The 22,015-nt window shown below is 55.4% G+C and overlaps 1 protein-coding gene across 3 annotated transcripts; it reads right to left on the bottom strand.

Moving 5' to 3' along the window:
- Nucleotides 1–2,505: 2,505 nt before the first annotated feature.
- Nucleotides 2,506–21,587, bottom strand: LOC121337125 (glutamine synthetase). Of its 3 annotated transcripts, none has more exons than XM_041406988.1 (7): nucleotides 21,349–21,587; nucleotides 8,215–8,390; nucleotides 7,473–7,634; nucleotides 5,711–5,857; nucleotides 4,737–4,864; nucleotides 3,523–3,722; nucleotides 2,506–3,249 (listed from the first exon to the last, which is right to left on the bottom strand). In XM_041406988.1, exons 2-7 carry the CDS (start codon nucleotides 8,378–8,380, stop codon nucleotides 2,928–2,930), a joined length of 1,125 nt encoding a protein of 374 aa, XP_041262922.1. In that variant the 5' UTR covers nucleotides 8,381–8,390; nucleotides 21,349–21,587; the 3' UTR covers nucleotides 2,506–2,927. The 3 variants fall into 3 exon arrangements, with proteins under 3 accessions (XP_041262922.1, XP_041262921.1, XP_041262920.1); XM_041406987.1 differs by lacking the exon at nucleotides 21,349–21,587 and adding an exon at nucleotides 8,522–8,544; XM_041406986.1 differs by lacking the exon at nucleotides 21,349–21,587 and having other exon boundaries at nucleotides 8,215–8,419.
- Between the last annotated feature and the right edge of the window lie 428 nt (nucleotides 21,588–22,015).

The following is a 22,015-nucleotide window of genomic DNA, read 5'->3' as shown; positions in this document are numbered from 1 at the left end:
TGTCACCCCCGGGCCGGGCGGCGACACCGCCGGGACAGCCGGCATGCTCTGGGCAATGCTCCGGGTGACACCGCCCCAGCCATCCCGGGATGCTCCCGGGGAATGCTCCGGGTGACACCGCCCCAGCCATCCCGGGATGCTCCCGGGGAATGCTCCGGGTGACACCGCCCCAGCCATCCCGGGATGCTCCCGGGGAATGCTCCGGGTGACACTGCCGGGACACGGGGGATGCTCCCGGGGAACGCTCCAGGTGACACCAACCCATTCACCTTGGGACGCTGCTTCAGGAGAGCCCTGGATAACAGTGACCCATGCACCCAGGACAGCCCCTCAGGAGAGCCCTGGATAACAGCGACCCAGCCTCAGCAGCCCCATTCCAGAGTGGATCCCAGCACTGTTCCACCATTGCAGTCCAGCACAGAGCACCAGGTGATGTTAGCTGTGTCTCCTCCCAGCACTGTCCAACCCTTGGATGGGGATGGGGACACTGTAACCCCTGCCATGGCCTCAGGTTACAGCCCCATGGCTGGCTCCGTCCCCAGCACCTCAATGAACCCAAAAATCTACCTCCAACAGTGGCATACACAGCAAAATTATTGGAAAAATTGTTGTGGGAATATGTTGTTGTCCTTGTTTCCCCTGTGCAATGGGCCCTGTGGGTGGGAATCACTTCTGCTTTAGGAAAAAACCAAAACCCTGACATGTGTTTTCTGGCCCAGTCTGACCTCAAAAAAAGCAGCCGTGAGAAGATGTGTGTTTTGGCAGAGGATAGCATGAATGCCTCCAAGCACACAGTGGCTCCTGGCATGTGGGGACAGGACTGATCCCAGCTCAGAGAGAAGCCCAGAAGTGGCTTTGGGAGAGCTCCTGGCTAGCCCCTGGAGCCTCACTAGCCCACCCTGGAGAGGATGGTGCTTGCTTGCAGGGGAAGCCCAGGATGAGAGCCAGAGACACAAATGTCTGGATGTCCACAGTGCTGTGTCCAGCCACAGACATTCCCATGTTGGGAATGTGAACTCACATGATTCCCAAATTTGACAGCCTGTAGAGCACAGTGTGATGAAAGCTGAAGTACTTCAGCCACTGGTACAGCCAGGGAAGCAAAGAGGAGTCTCCCCACTCCAGATTTAGCTCTTTATTGATTTTCCAGCTGCATCCATCAGTCACTGTCCCAGTGCTCAAATTACCCATTAGAGATACCATAGAAATGAGAGGAAAACAAGACAGGCTTGTGGTTTTGATGAAAAACGCTAAACATCCCAAACAACAACTTCTGGAAGGAAAATCCTTCCTTTTTAGGATGGGGACTGGGTTACATTTATTCTTGAACAGCTCAGAGGCACTGAGGGCTCCTGGCTGCTTGTGGTCTGGAGCTTGACCATCTCCCATGGCCCTTATTCCCTGTGCCACTGGCAGCACCATGTCCTGCAGGAGGGACTCAGGGGCCTCCCTCCAGCCCAGCTCACCTGTGTCAGTTTCAAGAATAAACACAAATCCAGTTTCAAAATCCACATGACTGCACTGGGTGTCCTCTGTCCACACTGCTGCTTCCTCTCACCTACAGTGACTCCCTGCTGGTGACTGCAGCTGGGTCACATCCTGCAGGTCAGTCCCAGAGGCCTGACCTGTCTGAGATGTCCCTGGGATTACAGGGATGTCCCCTGTGCTTGTATCCATCACCCCACAGCTGCATTGCAGAGGGACCCAAGGGTCAGGGACTGGAGGTGCTGTTAACATCCCATCTACATGGAAATGCCCTTCCTGGGGGTTTTACTACATGAATTTGATAAGGTGTGGGTGAATGGCTTCAAACTGAAAGAGAGGTTTAGATTAGATATTAGGAAGAAATCCTTCCCTGTGAGGGTGAGCATGCCCCGGCACGGGGTGCCAGAGAAGCTGTGACTGCTCCCAGATCCCTGGAAGTGTCCAAGGCCAGACTGAACAGGGCTTGGAGCAGCCTGGGATAGTGGGAAGTGTCCCTGCCCAGGGCAGGGAGTGGAGATGGATGGGCCTTTGGTCCCTTCTAACCCAAACCCTTCTGTGATTCTATCAATAAATCCATGGCCTCCACCTTGTGAAGAGACTCCAACCCAAGGAGCTGCATTGTGACCATGTGGTTCACCAAGGCAGCAGGGGGGAAGTCCCCAGGGTCCCCTGCTGCACCCAAAGGTGTCCCCAGAGGGGAGGGCTGTGCTGGCTGTTCCCGGGGCTGGGCTGGCTGTGCTGACTCAGCAGCACACACCCTGTGTAAACGCCCGCCAGCTGCTGCTCCGGCCACTGTTTGCTCAGCCCGCACTGCTCTGTTTGCCTTTGGGATCACGATGGAAGGAGATGGCCTTTGGTCCAGAAAATGAGGCAAGGCAGTTCCAGGCACCTGCCTCAAGGATCCTCCAGCATCTCCACTCCTCCAGCTCCTGCCCAGCAGCTGCAACCCACCAGCATCTCACCCAAATGAAAAGCTCCATGGAGCTCTAGGAGTTACAGGAAAATGCACTCACCACAGCATAACCCAGCTGCCACGCAGCCAGGAAAATTATTTATTATCATTTCCTTGCAACAGAGATATGGAAAAAAAAAGCACCCACCCTCCACAGGTGCAAACAGCAGCAGCTGCAGCATCCACGTTGGAATCTATGTACATCACAGTGTAAAGTCCATCGGGGAAAAAAAATTCAATCCAAGTTTTTTTTTTTTTAAAAAAAAACAACCTCATGACCTAAAACCAGGAACCAGAAAAAAACAAAGTGGTTGAGAAAATAGGTTGGGCCCCTCCCTCTTGCTATAAAATACGTATTTCTAAGGCGAAGTTTCACAAGACCAGAAGCGAGGTTCCTAGAGTCTGAGCTTGCAGCTGAAGACACCGCACAGGCACAAATCCCACGTGAGAAGCTACTGTAGGCACGAGAACCTCCACCCACCCTGGTGCCTCAGTGGTCAGCGTAGTCCTTGGTCTCCACCCCGGTCTCGTTGAGCACCGTCGTCCTCATGATGGCCTCGGTCACCGCGTAGGGGTCGCAGTTGGCCGCCGGCCGCCGGTCCTCGAAGTAGCCGTAGCCATCCTGGCCGACCTGGCGCGGGATGCGGATGCTGGCGCCTCGGTTGGCCACGCCGGCAGAGAACTCGAAGATGTTGGAAGTCTCGTGGTGGCCGGTGAGGCGCCGGGAGTTGTCCCTGCCGCCCCGCGGGTCGTACACGCAGATGTGGTAATCGTGCCGCTTGCTCAGCTTCTCGATGGCAGCTTCGATGTGCCTGCGGGAGAGCAGAGGGGGCTCAGCAGGTCCATTTGGGGGGTGCCACCCCCTCCTCCTGTGCAGGGACAAGGACGGCCCAGGGACTCCTCATGATCAGCTGCTCTTAAAATAATGAGATGGGACAACCCCAACCCTTCCTGGTGCAGCCACAAAGGTAGGGAGACACTTCCATATGGCCCAGGACACCCCCAAGCTCCCAGCTACATCCCAGGGAACCCCCGAGGACTCACTTGAGTCCTGAGATTCCCCTTGAGACCCCCCCAGGACTCACTTGAGACCCCCCTCTCTGCGCATCTCCTCGGTGCTGTAGTTGGTGTGACACCCGGCGCCGTTCCAGTTGCCGGTCATCGGTTTGGGGTCCAGAGTGGCCACAACCCCAAAGTCCTCGCAGACACGGTGCAGGATGAACCGAGCCATCCAGAGGTGATCCCCCATCTCAATGCCTTCACACGGGCCCACCTGGAATTCCCACTGGAAGGCCGAGTAGACGCACAGGTAAGGATGGGCAGGTGGGCGCCTCCCCAGCCACCACAGCCCTGCCACCCCCAGCCCAGGCTGTGGCTGAATGTTACCCTTGGGAATCAGCACCAAGGATGGGGAGCATTGAGGCAAGCAACAGGACAACTTTGGCAAGCAAAAAACTGGGAAGAAACTGCTCATCGCTATGTAGAGCAAATCAGAGGGGATTTTAATCAAAACAGAGGTAAATAAACATATCTGACTGAGGCTGGAGCTGCTGTGAGCAGGACCCCCAGCCCACACTGCAAACAGGGCAGAGGATTAATGAGGAGTCTGTTAGTCCTTCCCAGGGCTGCTCCCTGCCTGGCTGGAGCCAGGGTTGCACCACCCACGGTTACTAAGCACGGGGTGACGTCTTTGTGGCTGCTGGCATGGCAGAGCCTGAGCCCAGGATGTGGAAAGCAGCCAAGAAGGACCCTTAAGAATTTGGGGCAAACAGCAGGGTGGGTAAAAGTCCTGCCTCAGCTCCACTGCTGATAAGCCCCCACTTATCACTGCCACATCAGCAGCAGGACAGTCAGCAGCAGGACCCGCAGTCGGTCAGTCTGGCCACCTGCCTAATGCAATCAGGGGCTCCCTGCTGCTCACTCCTAGATAAACCCAAATCCTCCCAACTGCTCCCCAAGGCCATGTCCCACCCGAGCTTCCCAGTTCCAGAACAGGGCTCAGACCCCACCACTCCACATGGCGCTCCTGCTGTCCCCCACATCCCTGCCCCCATGGAGGAGCTCCCAGCTCTGCTCCGGCAGCCAGAGCTCAGGCTGAGCTGTGCAAAGAGCTTGGGGTGAGTTAGGAGAAAAATCAAATGCACATTTCCATTCCAGCAGTGCAACTGCTCCCACCTAAGCAAAACCGATGTGAGGAGTCCCTAGATTTGGAGCTCCAGAGGAGTTGGGAGTTCTGGGTTATTCCAGCCTCACAATATCCATCACTGGGAATGGGCTGCCTGGGGCAATCCCCACGTACCTGGGAGGGCATCACCTCAGCATTGGTGCCACAGATCTTCACCCCCGCATAGAGACAAGCCTTGTAGTGGGACTCCACGATATCACGACCATACACCTTATCTGCTCCAACCCCACAGTAATAGGGGCCTGGAAAGAACAAGGAGTCACCAACCAAGGAAAACTTCAGGGAGCTACAAGAGCACTGTAACATAATCCCACACTCCCCGGTACCTGATGCCACGGGCAGAGAATTTACAGGAATTAAAATGATGTTTCTCTCCACAGGACATCAAGCCACTGACCCCAGCTCCAGGACTAGCAGTGTGAGCAGTTCATCTGTGCAACCTCAGCCTTATCTGGGCAGTTCAATAATACTTGTAACACATCAGCTGGGAGGTGGCCTCGAGATAAGGAAAGTTTGGTCTGCCCTGGGCACCTCCCTCACCCTCTGAGCACATCAAGCTTCCGAGATTGTTCTGACAACAGCTGGCATTGTTCACAGCTAGAAAATCCAATTTGCTGGGGTTTGATATCTTCCTCACTCAAGCAGGTAAGGCAAAGATCTTCTCCTCGCCTGGGGGAAGGGAGATATTGCAAGCAGCCCGTCCACACAAAAATCAGGTTGGGAAACCTCTGGCACTCTCCCTGGAGATAGCTGAGGAGCTGCCTCGCTGCAGCAGGAGGGCACAACTCGCCATGCCAAGCCCTTTCTCCAACAGCCAAGGGGAGGAGGTTTTTCCAGCCCAGTTATCCAGCCCTTGCCAAACAAGTCGTGCAGCTGAGCTGTTTGTGCAAGCAGGGTCCGGCGGGAGCGGCTCACGTGAGCCACAGGGCACCAGGTGCTCTCAGCAAACAGCCCCTACCTGGGGCCATCCCTGACAGCAAAGCTGCACCGAGGCTGGGGATGGGCTCACTGCCACCTCTCAGCACCCCACAAGCAGCAGGGTGGGAGCTGAGGGGGGATTTGGGCTGGGGCAGGGAGGGAGCTCTTACCCTGCGGGCCGGGGAAGCCGTTGTCGGGCCAGCCGTAGGGGTGGCCATTGATGCCCAGCAGGGTGTACTCCTGCTCCATCCCGAACCAGGGGTGGCTGTCCTTCACCAGGTCCATGACTTTCTTGCATGTGTGTCTCAGGTTGGTCTCTGGAGGCAGAGAGGTCTGGGTTAGAGCCGTGCTGTGAGCCAGCACCCATCACACTCTGCTCCATCCCACCCTGAGACCAAGGCTCTGCCATTGCCAAGGGCTTCCCACAGAAGCCTTAAGGAAATAATGAGTGAATCCCCCTTCCTGCTCACCAAATTCCTCCTCACAATTACTCCATCACCAGATCATCAGGCCACAGGTCAAGAGGGTTTAATTACCCTGTCCCCCAAACCATTCCTGAGGATCCATCCTCCTCTTACTCACTGAGAGTTGAGGATCCTTACCCCAGCCCCATCCTACAGGCATTCAGCAGACCTGGGAACAGGGGCTTCCGTCACTGCTTCACCCCCATCCTCCTTCTACCAGCTTCATCTTAATTATCCTTATCTTTCTGCAGCTCCATGGTTTTGGTTAGCATCCAGACTGGCTGGCCCTTCCTTGGCCTTTTGAGGTGCTCAAGGCAACTGGGGCTTTGCCAGGAAAACACAGATAGCAGAGAACTGTCCAGACATGAACGAGCCAGGCAAGGGGAATGAGAGCTTGGACCAAGACACCAGCGAAAAAGGCTGAAAAACTGCTGTAACAGGGACAGGCAGGCTCCAGGCTGCACATTCTGCCCTAACTTGCAATAAAACCCCAGAGCTGCTACAACGGAACATGGGGCTGGAGGCAAGCAGTGGCAGATGGAGGGCAAGGCTAAGACAATTTCTTCCCCTGAGCCCACAGAGCCCTTAAGGTCCACGGAAACCCACCAAGGGAAGGGCTGGAGGGTGCACCCCTCTCACCATCAGGGCTCTGGGCTGAGCTCTCTCTGCCCCAGGATCAGGGGCTCTCTTCACAAACTCCTGCAGAGGAGGAGCTGCCGGGCAGGAATCTCTATCAAAACACTTCCCCCACCCGTGTCTGGACGCTGCTGAAGGAGGAATCAGCCCCGTCTTTCACCATCCCTGCCCGCTGCCCTCCCGGCAGAGCTGCATCACCCGCAGATGCCCTCGCCCTCCCCCGCACACCCAGCGGGGCTCAGCCCTGCTTGAGTAGCAAATATCCGGTTATTTGCCGGCAAATAACCCCTCCGGGAGCCCCTCAGCGCGTCCCTGCAAACAGGCTCCTTTTCCTGTGTCTGGGGCTTTATCGGAGGGACAAGACGGACCGCAGCCTCCTGCCACTGCAGCCCCGGCGATAAGACCGAGCCGCGTTCTGGGGCAGTTTGCGAAAGGTCACTCCGAGCGAGCACACGCCGCCTCAGCATCTTCTCCTTCCTTTTCTGCAGCCTCCCACCAGCGAGAAGAGCAACCACAACCCCGGCATGTCAGAACCCCACACTTCCAGCTCCCGCTGCCCCGGGGCTGGGCGAGCTCGGCCTCACGAGCCGGAGACGCCTTCGGCGAGGGCCGGGAGCGAGCTCCGCGTCTCGCTGCTCCTCTCCTCGCCCCGTGCCACTAAAACAGGTTCCTGCAAACAACCACCGCCACCAGCGCTGGGATTTCGGAGCCTCGGGCCAAGTGCTCGGCGCTCAGCTGCGCCCCAGGGCCAGCGGTCCCGAGCAGGCGGCCCCCGGGGGAAGTGACCCCCTAAATAATAAGGGGGTGACCCTGGGGAGCTGGGGGTGCTCACCTGCGGGTTTCCTGTTGTACTTCAGCACCTCGCAGAGCACCAGCTTGTTGGGGTCCAGGCAAAAAGGGTCCCTGAACATGCAGACGGGCACCAGGAACATGTCACTGTTGGAGCCCTCTGCCTGTGCCGTGCTGGAGCCATCGAAATTCCACTCGGGGACATCTGCGAGGAAGGAGGGGGACGGATTTAGGAATGAGGCTGGGAAAAGACCCACATACGGATTGTGCCAAGTGGTGGTGGCTCAGATCCAGGATGGAGCACCCAAAGGGTGCTGAGTTCCATGGGATGTCAGCCACAAGGGTTTTCTTGCCCATCCCCGGAGCCCATCGGTGCTCCCTGAGCATCAGAGTGTTCACCCCATCCCAGCACCATCAGGCACGGGCAGGATCAGTCCCAGCCACTCCACCTCCCTCTGCCAAACCCCATCCAGATACCGACACGTCTCCATGCCTGTTTGCCTGGGGGAAAGGGGCGAGGAACTCATCCTCCCCTTCCCACCCATCACTAATAGCAGAGATTAGCGGATTAAGCAAACCGCAGGGACGCAGGTTGGATATTCACCCTGCTGCTTGCTACAACCCCACCAGACAGCTGCAACAGGTACCACTGGTGCCACACAACCAGGGAGAGCCCGTCCCACCTCCCACCGCCTGAAACACCCCAGAACTTTTCCCAGGCGATGCTCAGGGCCCTGGCCCTCCTCCACAGCACCCATCACCCCAGGGACAAGCAGCCGCGTTACCTTCGATGCTCTTGGGCTCCTTATCGAGGGTCCTGCTCTTGCAGCGCACGCCCTCGCCGCTGCCGTCGATCCAGACGTAGGTGACCTGAACCCTGCCATCCTGGGGCAGCCTCATGTACTGCTCCCGCACCAGCTTGTTCAGCCTGGAGCTGTGCGACACCGACATGGCGACGGCCCTGCGGGGGCGCACAGGTGAGTGCCACATCACCCCGGCCCATGTCCCCACGGGTATGTCACAAACCAACCTCCCAGCCCAAAACGAGCCACCCCAACTCCCCCCGGCTGCTGTCCCCAGCGGGACTCGAACCTGCCACCCCCGCGCTCACCGGCCCCGCGCTGCCCGCGCCCGCTCCGCCCGCGCTTTAAAGGCGCCCGCGGTCGGGGGGCGGCGCGGAGGCGGCTCCGCCCCGGGGCGGCAGCGCCGGGCCCCGGCTCCGGAACACCCGTTGAGGACGTTTAGTATTGTTTTCTTTTCTTATTAAAATATTACTTATTAAAAACGACAGCTATCTCACGGGCATCGCTTTAAAGCATCGCTTTATTTATTTAAAGTAGTGAGTTACTGGCCAAATAACTTATTGCTTGTTTAAAGAAACAGGTATTACTCATTGAAAATTTTATTCACCACCTCCGGTCCCTTCTCTGCGTGTGTCATCCCTTTTGGCCCCTTGTTTGTGCAGGGTTGCCCTCGTGCAGGTGTTTCTCTCCCAGGGCTGCTAAGTTGCTGCCGGGGGGAAGCTGGGGAAGTTGCTGGGTTGTGCTCCCCCAGCACCCCAAAACCTGTCTGGGACCATGTGGATATGTGATGGAATGGATCTGGGTGCCTGGGTGGTCCTGGGGACATCAGGGGCAACGAGATCCCTGAGACAGGGGCAGCCAGATTCCCGGGACAGTGACAACCCAATCCGTGGGGACAGGGACAGCCAAATTCCCGAGGACGGGGGCAGCCAGATGCCAGGCAACCCTACCGCTACCTCTCTCCCCCCGTCCTGCCCTGGCACCCCAGGAACGACCCCTTCCCACCCGGCTTCAGCCCCCCGGGGCTGCAGGGCTGGGTTTGCCCCCAGGGCTTTCCTTGGAAAGGAAGGGAGGAAAGGCTGAGAGCTGCAGGGAGAGCTGCTGGGAAAACACCGCAATCTCCTACTTCAGCCCTACCCATCTATAAACCGCTGAGTTAAAGCACAATTTTTAAGCACCATAGCGTAGTAGTTTCTTTAAACCCCCAAACTATCCACGCTTAGCACAGGCTCTGCTGTGATTTACAGTCAGCTAAAAATCCGCAGCCAACAGGTGTGAATTTGAGTCGATTATTTCAATATAGCAGCAATTTCCAGCTATTGAGCCGAACGCAGATCCAATTAGGTGAATTAAACGCATCGCTGCCTTCCCAGTTTTCCATAGATCTTGCGTGAGAGGCTCCCACGTGTCGGAGCAGACAGACTCAAAGGTGCCAGGGCACAACCAGCACGGGCACAGCCCGTGCCGGCGCCTCCGGGGCTTATCTCAAATACTCCCGGACTTTTTTCTCGGAGGAGGGCAGGATTCCAAACAACCCCCCCAAGCAAACCCGGCGGGGTGAGCGCGCCTCGACTCTCCAGCCTCGGGTTTCAAGTAGTTTTCCGATGTTACAAAAAGGAGAAAAGGCTTTAAGGCATGACTGGGCTCTAAAGCAGTTGGGTTTTTGCTAATTCCCCCGATTCTTAAGACAGCCTCATGTTTGTGGCTGCCTGACTCACCCCCAGGAATGTTTTTCTGCAAAACACCAGGGCAGCTAAAAAAAAAAAAACTGCTTCACGGTTGATTGCCCCCCACAGGACATCTCCTCCCCGGGCACTGACCCAAGACATCAGCTCTGTTTTTCTTCTGAAGGTGTTTTGGTCCCGCAGGCAGATAAAGAACCGGGAAGAAACCTGAAAGCACTTGGGATTGCACAAGAACCAGGAAATGAGATTGGCAGCGACAGAAGCAAAACTTAATTAGCAATTTCGGTGACCGGGCGGTGACATCAGTGGCAGCGGGCTGCGGGCGGGCCAGACGTCACCCACCCCACAAGCCGTGGGTGCTGCCCCGAGCACGGCTCCTGGCAAGGAGGTTGGCACACGGGCCAACATGTGCCCAAGGTGCCCGGAGCAGCGGTGGCAGGACCACGCAGGTCACCCGTGTCCTTGACGCTGCCCGGTGACATTCAGGGTCTCCTGCAACTGAAGCTGGGGTGCAGCTCGAAAGCAGCCACCTCCCTCTGCGGGGTATTTTAGGGACACATCCACGAATGTGGCTGCAAAGCTCAGCATTTCCTCATTCTTGTTTGGAAATCGTCCCAGGGCAGGAGGAAATGCTCCCCCGGCTGTGCAGCCCTTTCCCGGAGGCGTTGCAACACCGAGCCGGCTCCGTGCCGGGGAGGCGTCAGCGGCTCCGCCGGGTCCTCGGCTCCCTGTCCCATCTCCATCTCCATCTCCATCTCCATCTTCATCTCCCTCTCCATCTCCCTCTCCATCCCGCCTGGGGAGCTGGAGCCCGCGGGACCAGCCTCAGGGCTGGAGAAGCAGCGGCTGATGCTGAGCAGAAAGCACAGAGGTGGATCTGCATCCCTTGGGAAGGACGGCAAACCGCACCGAGGAGAGGGGAGCTGCATCCTCCAGAGGCAGCAGGACCAGCACCACTGTGTAGGAGGGTTCTGCCGAGACCCTGCAGCTTCCTGACTCAGCTGGGTGGGGAAAAGGCTCATTTTACTCCCAGTGAAAGCTCTGGCTTCCCTCCTGGATGTGCCCGCCTGTGCAGAAACACCCCGGAGCTTGAATGGGCTCAAACCCAGGGAGAAATGGGACAAAATGCAGGCTGAGTTAACCCAGTAACCTAGATTGGGAATATCCTCTGTGAGCAGCTGGAATCACTGAGCACCAAAACACCCAAGAGAGGAAGACAGAACAAACACCAATAATCCCTCACCTGGTCAGAGCCCCCCTGCCCCAGGAGGGCAAACACGGTGGCTCTGTGGTGTTTGGGGACAGCAGGGACAGCAGCAGCCTGTGGGGGCACAGGTGTGGAATCACAGAATTCCTAAGGGTGGAAAAGGGTGAAAAACCATGCCCAAACACCATCCCCGAGGCAGCTCGCCAAATATACACAATTATTTCATACAAAAAAGGATTTTGGTAAGCAGGAAACAGCATTTCTGCCATATAAGGTTGGGCACCTGCTTAGTCAGTTTTGCCTGGGATCAAGCCTTACCTCACCACAGCCTAATTCCAGCCATTTCCATAGCAACAACCCCGTTACACCAACAACAGCCAGCACAATTCACACCTGGGTCCTCGAGGCTCTGGAATAACATTTCCCCCAAACAAGGCCGGGCTCTGCAATCAGCGGGCTCCTGCCTGCTCCCCTCCACGCCAGGTACAGTAAATATTAACCAGCACCAGGCTCCCAGGATCAGGTCGGAGCCCAGGGCAGGAAAGGGAGCAGGGGTGTCCTTGGAGCAGTAAAAGGTCACAGATTAAATCTCCTGAGGACTTTGTGAAGCCATTCAGAGCTGCAGCAGAGGGGCTGCTCCACATGAGGACAGCAGGGAGAGAAGCTGATTCTGCTGTGCTGCTCCAGCCTGGACCAACCATCACCTCTGGTGCCATCTGGGATGTCACCCCCATGCCCACAGGGATGCAGGATGCAGCAGGGCTGCTCCCCTTCCCGGTCTTTTTTTGGATCAATCTGGAGCCCCGTCCTGGGGAGACCTGGCCAAGCCCTAAATACTTCTTCCAGTTTTTATCTCTCTGTCTTTGAGGCTTTATCAGCCTGAGCATTTTCCAGCCTTGCCAAAATACACCAAAGATATTTCTTGCTTTGATAGGATAGTAATAAATAATTAAGAAAATTTTCAGATTGAAAATCTTCAGTAACACAATGTGGTTTACCACAAAGGAGTTAAATTTACTTCCTGGGGTGACTTTTTACACCTTCTCCTGGTGCTGCAGCAGGGCAGGGATCTGGGCCTTGGCTGTCACATCCCTCCCCACACTTGCCCGAGAAGATCCCTGGGCACAGAGCAGGGATTTTGGGATGGAGAGTTCGGGTTTTACTCTAAATCGTGCTCCAGGATTCAGGATGCTGCTCAGAACTGAGGGAATTCCTCCCTGGTTGTTAAACTCCCATAGCACATCCCAGAGCCCCGGAGCCCCCGGGGAGAGCGTTCCCTCTCCCAGGATCGGTGTGACCAACCCGGGCTGGTTTTTGTCCTGCCAAAGAGCTCTGTGGGGAGATTAGAGGGAAGGCAAAGAGCAGGATCGGCAGGAGGAGCCCGGCACAAACACCATAAAGGGATTAGAGGGGCTGGGCTGGGTGGGAATTCTGCTGCACCGCACTGGGAGAGGGGCTTCAGCAGCGGGGGAAGCCAGGGATGCTGGGGAAGGAGGGAGTGCAGCAGGGCTGGGAACGGGCTGGGGTCGGGCAGGAGGTGGCCAAGGGGGGCCAGAGCCACCCTCAGGGGTCCAGCAGAGAGCACCCGCTGCCAGGGGGGCTGTGCTGGCGTCCCCAGCACACACCCACTTTACACTTCCCTGCACAAGTGCTGAACTGACAGTTTTCCTTACAATGAGAACACATTTAGGCAACAGTAAACCTCCTTAGATTTGCACCCAAACCGCTTTGCCTTCATTCAAATAGTGCTGCCATACCTTTTTCTGTGCACACAGATATAAATACATATATATATGACATTTAAATACATATGTATGGCATATAAATACGTGTATATGGCATATAAATACACACATATATGACATACAAGTACACACATATATATGACATTTAAATACACACACATATGACATACAAGTACACACATATATATGACATAAATACATATATATGACATATAAATACATATATATGGCATACAAATACATATATGCAGCATACAAATACACATATATGACATATAAGTACACATATATATGACATTTAAATACATATAGATGGCATATAAGTACATATATATGCCATAAATATATATGCTATATAAACACACACATATATATGACATTTAAATACATATATATGGCATATGAATACATATGACATATAAATACACATATGTATGCACATACACATCATTGTTTATGTCATACTTGAATGTGCCAGGGAAAGCCACAGTCCCAACCCAAGCAGCAGCCAGCAGCAGCCCTGTAAAGCTGAAATCCTTCCCCCCAGGCAGGATCAGGAGCCCTGCTCCCCTGCAGGGATTGCCCTGCAGCCTCACAGGTCTGTGTGAGCTCGGAGCAGGCCAGGCTGCCTCCCAGCACGGAGCTGCATTAGGGGCTGTCTGCAGAAAGCTCTTCCAGATCATTTTCACAGAATCTCAGAACCAGTGAGGTTGGAAAAGGCTCCGACCCTCCTTTTCTCCAGGCTGAACAACATTTTGGGGGTTATTTTGAGCTTCAGGGGTGTGTGTACATTTGTAAGGGTAAGGCTTTTCTGCTTCAAGGCAGCAGAAAGGGCGCAGCAGAGCTGCCCTGAGAATCCTCGGGCTGCCCCTGAGCAGCCCACAGACAGATTGCTGTGACAATCCTTCCCCAGGCTCCAGCCAGAATCCTGGGATGCAAATCCAGGGAATTTTAACCAGCAGCATTTATTTCAGCAAAACTGAATATCAAAAATCTCAGTGCACCACAGCTCCCATAGCAGCAGAGTGCTCAGAGCAGACTCTAAACAAGCAGTGAGCCACCAAAAAGATCAACTCCTTTTAAAGTAAATACAATTATCAGCACCAGCAACTGATGCACCCGGGCAGCCACAGCCTCCTTGCCCAGCTGGTTTCCCAGCCTGGATCCTGTTTGGCAACCCCATTCTGCAGCCTTACACACATGCAAAGCTTTTTCACTTCCCTCCCTGCCCACACTGAGCCTGGCTGCTGCCAGCAGGGCCTCCAAGCCAGCACTGCTGTGTTTGTCCCAGTCATGAGGGGATTTTTCCGAAGAAAACAGGAGGAGACTCCTCGCTGGTGGTTTTTGTTTTCTCAGTGCTTACCCAAACCCTGTGCTTTCCTCAGCAATGTCATCTCCTTGCAATCACATGATTTCAGGAGCTGGGACTTTTAAAGGTTAAAAAAAAATGAATTAAGCACTTTTAAGGCAACTTTAGAGCTTGCAGGGTTTGGCCTTTGCTGCACAGAACAAGGCTGCCTTGAACAGGGGCCAGGTCTGAGGCCTCGGGGGCAGCTGGGTGGGTATTTTGGGACAAAAGGTTTGTTTTCTAGGGAAAACCACCTTACTGCCAGCTTATTGCAGGCTTCTTCCCAAAGGAAAGGTAAATTCTGGGAGTTTCCTGCACAGCAAAGCAGCCAGGTGTGCTTCAGCACTCTGGGCACTGGGCTTCAACTTCAGAGGCTGTAACTCAATCCAGATCCTACACAGGTAGAACCAGAAGCTCCCCTTGGTGGGGCTTTAATGTGAGTTTAAACCAAGTGAGAGCCCCAGAAAATCCCTTGTCCTGGGTGAAAACGCTCTCTAAGCCTTGTTTAATTCCTTTTGTGAGTGGATTTGTCCAAAAGGAATTCTTTTTGCTTTCCAGCAGGGCATCCCCATCCATGCTGGCTCCATCCCTTTTCCAGCTGAGACTAAGCTGACCCAGGTTTGTCTTCCTGCCACAGGCACAGCCACTCCAGAGTTCTCAGCCCCTGGATGCTCATCCTGAGTTCCCAACATGATCCCCTCTGGACAGCTCCAAGCCCAAACGCATCTCTTGCCACTGCCCCAGTCTCGGGGTGCTCTCCCAGCGTGACTGGGGTGAGCTGCTGATGCAGCCCCACATCCTCGCCTGCCCCTCCTTTGCTGCCCAGCAAGAGCAGGGACATCACAGATCCTGTGGATTTACCCTGGCTCAGCAGCCAAGCCCAACACAGCAAACTGGTGGCGTGGGGCTGCGGAGCCCCGAGGGGCACAGCCGTGCACAGCAGCCCCTGTGCACCCCCAGAGCTGAGCCCCCAGCCTGGCACTGGGGTCCCACACCCCAGCAAGGCTGAGACACCCCAGCACAGCCAGAGCTGCTCCCTGGGAGCCTCTGTGTGCAGCTGGCCCGGGCAATGCCCCGTGCCCCAGCCCTCTCTGCAGCCCCATCCCTGTCCTGTTTTAGTCCCTGGGATGGAGCAAAGCACCCTCCAGCACCTCCCTCTTCAGCTGCCCCAAGTCTGGCAGTGAAATCCCCTTGCAAGGAGCAGCAGCTCTGCTCCCCACACAGCCAGGGCACGGCTCTCACACCTGAAATCACCCCCTTTCCACCTCTCCAGCTGCAAAGCCACTGATTACCCCTCGGTAATGAACACAAAGAGCTCCGGACGTCCCTGATGGGCTCAGTCTCCTTTACAGGTGTCATTTCCCCCGTGCCCAATGTGGGAAATGGATTTGTAGAAAATTCTCAAAACGTGACAGAAGGCTCACACAGTGTGACTAAATGGGCTGACATGATGATTGATTCTAAGGCTTTTACAGCATGGTGTGACCAAAACTGATAGGTCAAGAAACATTTATAGTGTATTGTAATTAAGAAATAGTTTCTGATTGTGATGGTGTGAATTATAACATCTTTGTTGTCTCATCCTTCACATAAGACTGCAAATAGAATAAAAGTTTTTAAAACACCTCTCAGCTGCCCCATCTCTGGCTCAGAGAAGAGTGTGATCCACCACCCAAGGTGCTGCTGAAGGAAGAGGCTCTGCTGCCCTCTTGGCTCAAGTGACCACAGGACAAGTCAGGAAAAGTCACAAAGCAAAGTCACATTTACTGCTCTGTGGGACCAGGAGCCTGCTCCAGCTCAGGGCAAACCCTGGGGAGATTCTCTGTCCCCCGAGGCAGCCCCACCCGTCCCTGCCCACAGTGACCCTCGCGGCTGCCCAGCCCTGCTCTGGCTGTGGCACAGGGGACACTGGGGAGCACGAGGGGCCACATCTCCTCCCGCAGCAGCCAGCCTGGGACAGCCCCTCCTGATGAACAGGACCACCCTGAGTGCTCCTGGAGGAGCTCCGACTTCCAGCAGCTCTGGCTGCCTGGAGAGCAGCCAGGGAGAGGATGGCGCTGGCACGGCGGCCAGCCCATGGACACAGATGTCACTGTCACCTCAGGGCATGTGGGATCTCCCGGACCAGCGGCACTGTGGGGACAGCCCCGACACAGCCCCAGCTGGCAGAGCCGTGTCCCTCTTGGCCTGGGGACAGCTGTGGTGGCTGCAGCATCGCTGGCCCGGTGCTGCCCGTGGCAAGGGGACGAGAAGGACACAGCTCCTCGTGAAGCAGCACGGCCGTGCTCGGGCTGTCCCCGCTGCAGTGCCAGGCTGGGTGGGGACAGCGAGGGGACAGAGGGTCCCTGTGCAGGGAACGGCCCCAGGCGCAGCCCGGGCCCTCCTCAGGCTCCCAGGGCCGGGCAGGAGGAAGAGGAGGCTGCCCAGGGGATGGATGAGGAGCCAGGGCAGCTCGAGGGAGGCCAACACCCCCACAGAGAGGTGTCACCGGCTCCTGGGGGCCCGCTGAACCCCCAGACACCAAAACACAGCCAGCCCGGAGGCAGGGGACAGCGCTGGGGACCCCACCCAGAGCCAGGGGAGGTTCATTGCCACCCACCCCAGCCTGGCAGGGCAGGAACCTGCTCTGGGCAGTGCCCCTGGCTCGCACCCGAGCCAGCTTTGGGCAAGAGGGAGAGGGATGGGGAAGGGGGGAAGGAAGCAGCAGAGCCAGAGCAGCCACTGGGAGAGGCCAGGAAAAGGGGCCACAACCCCGGGAATTGTGTTGTGCCACCCATGGGATCCAGGAATGGCATCCCTCATCAGCCCCAGTGACACTGGCCATGGTGTCCTGCTGGGGAGGGGACACCCCTGGCCATCCTAGGTGCCACCATGCCCAGGCACAGCAGGTTTTGGGGAGCCCTTCCCGGGCTCTCCCAGTGTGTGAGGCCAGGGCAGAAGGGGAGTCCTGGGCAGGAACCTCCTCCTGGTCCCTCACCAGGTGCCACCCACTCTGTGCTATTCACATTCTTTGAACAGAGAGAGACATAATTCTCTTTCCCAGGATTTTTCCTGGGAAAGGTAGTGAGAAACTTCAGAGAAGAGAAGAAAAGAAAGCAATTCTTGTTTCTGTTAATTGCTCTTGCTGTTTTACACTTGTGGAATGCGTTATAGAGATTGTTAATTCAAAGTGATTTAGTTATTGGACACTGGTGAAGATTGGTTTGTTTCTTTTGTTAATTAAGTCAAAGTTGTGTCTGTGCTGGGGGCCCGGGGGGCTCAGCAAGCCCCTGGAGCTGCTGCTGGGACACTGCTGGGACACTGCCCGTCCCCAGGGGCACTGCTGGCTGAGCCCCCGGCCCCGTGGGGACCCTGTCCCCATCTCTCCCTCTGCAGAAAGCCAAAATAATCCCGTGTTTGGCCCTTACCAGGCAGGTCCCAGCAAGGCTCCAGCAGCTCCCTGGGGCTGGCCAGGGCTGCTCCCTCCAGGGCCCCTCCCAGCTCCAGCTCTGTCACCCTCTGTGCCACAGCCCAGCAGCAGGATGGGATCAGCACCCCCAGCCCCTGGCAGAGGGAGAAACGCCTGACACAGCTCCCACTGCTCAGGATGGGGGATGAGCTTCAGCAGAGGGCACAGAGGGAAACTGAGGCACGAGGAGGAGCCCTTGCCAGCCAGCTGGAGGAGGTGCAGGAGGAGATAAAGAGTGATAAAGTTCTGGGATGGCTGCCCAGGGAGGTGGTGGAGTCCCCATCCCTGGGTGTGTTTAACAAAGCCTGGATGTGGCACTGGGTGCCAGGGTTTATCTGTGGGGTTGGGGCTGGGCTGGATTCAATGGTCTTGAAGGTCTCTTCCAGCCCAGTCATTCTGTGAATTCTGTAAAAGCAGGAGCTTCTCTGGACGTCCCCAGGGTGACAATCTCATGGCCCTGGCTGGTGCTGGTTTTCTTGGCTCATCATTTTTTAGCTGGGCTGGGAAAGGCTGGTACCCCCTTGGGGCAGGGAGGGGCTGGGCCAAATGAACATTGTGACCTTCTGGGGGTGCACTGAGGTGCAAAGCAGCCACTGATCACCCCATTTCCAGCAGAAATTGATTTGGAATGGTTTTTGCTGGTTTGGGGGGGACTGACCCCAGCAGGGGCCACAAGCCAGTTCAGCATGGGGCTGAACACAGGCCAGTGGGGCAGATTTCAAGGAGTATGGAGGGGTTTTAACCAAAACTCATGCCTGGGATGTCCAAAGGCACCTTTTCATACAAATCCATCTTGTCAATATTTATCCTGCTCCCGCCTCCATCAACGAGCAGCCTGGAGGTGCTGCAGACTCCAGTGGCCTCTTGCCATGGCAGGAGCTTTAAAAACTGCTTTTGTTTGTGCTCAGAGCAGGAACAGCCACCGAGGTCCTGCTTGGCAGGTCACAGGGGATGTGGCCTTCCAGTCTCCAGCCTCTGCTCCCTGCAAGTCACCCTTGATGATTGACTGACCTGCAGATTTTCCCATGGCAATTTTCCAGCTGTTTTAGGTGCAAAATAAACTTCAAGATGCAGCTCATCCCCTCCAACACTGCAGAAGTGATTTGGTGATTTGGAGCCCTGACTCTTAGGGTGTGAGCTGTTGGGGCTGGAGGAGCAGGGAGTGAGTGGATTGAGAACTGGGGGAGTGGCTGGGTGGTGATGGGTGGCACAAAGTTTGGTTGGCAGGCAGGGACTGATTCTGTACCCCAGGGGTCAATCCTGGGAATCCTGGCTCCAGTCCTGATTAACATTTAGTGATCTGGGTGATGGGGCAGAATTCCCTTTTGACAATTTTTGCTCTTGGCACCAAACTGGGAGGGATGGGTAGTGCATCAGAGGGACCTGGACAGGCTGGGAAGGGGGAGGCAGGAATCTTATAATTTTAACAGTGAGGAAATAAAAATTTCTGCTTCAGAGAGGGACCAGGGAAAGGCAGGAAAGAACCTGGGGGTCCTGGTGGACTCTGACTTGAACATGAGCCACCAACAAAGGTGATGGTGGCACCCTGAGCTGGCAGGTGCTGCTGGAGGGCTGAGGGAGCTGATGTTCCATCCTTGGAGATGCTCAAAAGCCACCTGGACGTGACAGTCCTCACTGGCTGACCCTGCTTGAGCAGGAGTTTGCACTGGGTGGCCTCACGAGGTCCCTTCCACCTCCACAGCTCTGGAGCAGGAATAAATCTTTGCCAGGAGCCCCCAGGCAGGGCAGCACCCCGGGGGTGCAGCCAGCCTGGTGTTATATGTGCATATAATAATATATACATTATTATAGAGATGGGGCAACCGAGGGGCATTTCTAAGTCAGTATTTCTTACCTCAACATTTACATACAAATACCCACTACATAAAGCTCCTCTCAAACCTCAGAGATGTTCTGCAGACTCATTTCCCTCAGCCTGGGATGAGCCCTGGCAGGGCAGCTCCGTCCCCGCGCTGCTGAGGCTCTGCCAGCTCAGCAGCAGGAAGCTCCTTTGCGAGTCACCACCTAAAAACGAGGGCAAATGGCCCCAGTTCCTGCTGGGCAGGAGGCTCTGGCAGCCCGGGCTGCCCACACACCCCAGCCTGGCACCGCTGGCATCCCACAGCCAGGCTGGGACCGACCCTGAGCCCCAGGGCAGCAGCTGGAGCCTCCTCCCCAGTGACCACTGGGCTCTGACATCAGGAAAAGCCTCCAGTGCTCATTATCGGCGTCAATATGCAAATAGCTGATGGTTCTGGGCAGGAAGGGTTATGGGAAAGCCAGGGAATGTGCAGAAGGAAGCGTTTGCACCTGTAATTTCCTGCTGAAACCCTCAGCCCTGGCTGTAGGATCTGCTCCTAATTCCCCACCAGCACTGATAATCTGGATTAACCAAGGAATCGTGTGGTCATGCTCCTTACGAGCACAAATCCATCTCAGAAAGGCATAAGGAAATCACCTTAAAATACTACAAACGCAAAACCATTTTCCTCTAAGTTAATAGGGACCATATTCCCAAAAACTCCTTTAAATCAAACATGTCTGGAATGGAAGGATTTTCCTGGAATTACTGCTCCAACTGAGGAAACTCAATAGGGTTTGGAGGGTGCTTAGGCTAGGTTTTGGGATTTAAATGTAGCCTGAGCTAGCACTGCTTGCTAGATATGTTTTAATTCCTTGTTATTTGCCATGCCTGGGAACTATTCTGGGTCTCACAGCTGCCTGTCCTGAGGGAATCCCTAAAGAACAGTTAGCTAAGACTCAAAAAGTGACTGCTGACCTGCAGAAGTGTTTAGTACCAAAATCATTAGAGTTATGCTCCCTGGTGGAATAAAAAGGGATTATCCTGATTCAGTTCCTCCCCATCTCTTGCTCAGCTGAATGTTGAAATATGAGACTTCATTTGTTTGCTGCCACTCTGGCAAATGTGAGCACTGGGACAGAAACTTTCTCCACAGTTATAACAAATGTCCTCTTATTTATTCATCAAATCACTAATCCAAAAGTATTTCCTCACTTCAATCAGAGCCCAGACCCAAGGTGCATTTTGCTGGTGACAGGATTTATCCAACAAGAGCATTCTGACAGTGGGGAACAACACCTTTGAGCTTGCCAGGTGCATGAGAGAGACAAATTCAATTAAGCTTCACAGCAACCCCAGTGAGGCAGGCAGGTGGGGATTAATCAAGGAATTAGAAATGGGATTTAATTGAACAAGGCAAAGCAGAAAAAAAAAAAAAAAAGTTACTTTTTGCTTAACTTGGAAGGGAACCACACAAACCATTAGCCACAAACTTGCCTGGTGAGCAGCAGCAGTGGCTGCCCCTGGATCCCTGGCAGTGCCCAAGGCCAGGCTGGATGGGTTTGGAGCAGCCTGGGTCAGTGGAAGTGTCCCTGCCATGGCAGGGGTGGAACAGGTTCTTTAAGGTCCCTTCCAACTCAAACCAGTCAGGAATTCTGTGATTTTTTTAATCAGAGCTGATCTGGATGTGAAGGGGAGGAAGCAGGACCCACATCCAGCCCTCCAGCTCTGAGCAGGACAGAGATTTCCCCACCCTTTATGTAAAATACTCCTTCCCCCGCTGCAGCCTGGGGTGACACCCAGGGAAAGCTTTGCCTTTAGAAACGATTCCTGGTGAGACAGAATGTGAATAAAGGGGGCACAGAGCCCAGGGGACACTTACCCTGCGCTCCTGCAGTGTCCCAGGCACGGAGGGAAGGGCAGGAGGCGGCTCTGGGGCCCGGGCTGTGCACTGGGTGGGAGATTTCAGCAGCCAAAGCAGCAGCTGCTTTACCAAAACAGCTGGGTTTTGCTCAAAATGCCCCAAAAGCAGGAGCCTCTGGGCTGGAGACACCGTGGGCCGAGCACAGTTGAGGATGGAGGTGAAGGAGTTCTGAGAGCAGGGTCCGGCCACAGAGGAAACATCGAGGGGGGCAGAGCTCAGCAGGGCTGGGGTGGCATCACTTCCCAAACTGCTGGGGTGACATCACTTCCCAAACTGCTGGGGTGACATCACTTCCCAAACTGCAGCAGCAGCAGGTGTGTGCTCACAGCAGCTGGGCTGGGCAGCCAGGGCTGCCAGGTTCTGCAGACACCAATAAATGTGAGCAGCTGTGCCCTCCAGGGCAGAATTTGACACCAGCAGGGGTTGCCTGGCTTGACCTCAGCTGCAGCACTGGAACCCAGCAGCTGTGGGTGCAGTTTGCCCAGGACAGGCTGCAGAGTGGTGGCACCAGGAGCTGTGGATGCAGCGTTGTGTCTCCAGGTCACACCAAATGCGCCACGGGGTGGGTCAGAAAATGGGAATTTCTGGAAATGCCTTCCTAGGCCAAAGGAAATCCCAAGAGGGC

The sequence above is a fragment of the Onychostruthus taczanowskii genome, unplaced genomic scaffold (assembly GCF_017590055.1).
Source record: "Onychostruthus taczanowskii isolate IOZ18803 unplaced genomic scaffold, ASM1759005v1 scaffold25, whole genome shotgun sequence".
In the NCBI taxonomy this organism is placed as follows: domain Eukaryota; kingdom Metazoa; phylum Chordata; class Aves; order Passeriformes; family Passeridae; genus Onychostruthus; species Onychostruthus taczanowskii.
Note: the sequence above shows the minus strand (reverse complement) of the source record. Positions and strands in the feature narration are given on the sequence as shown.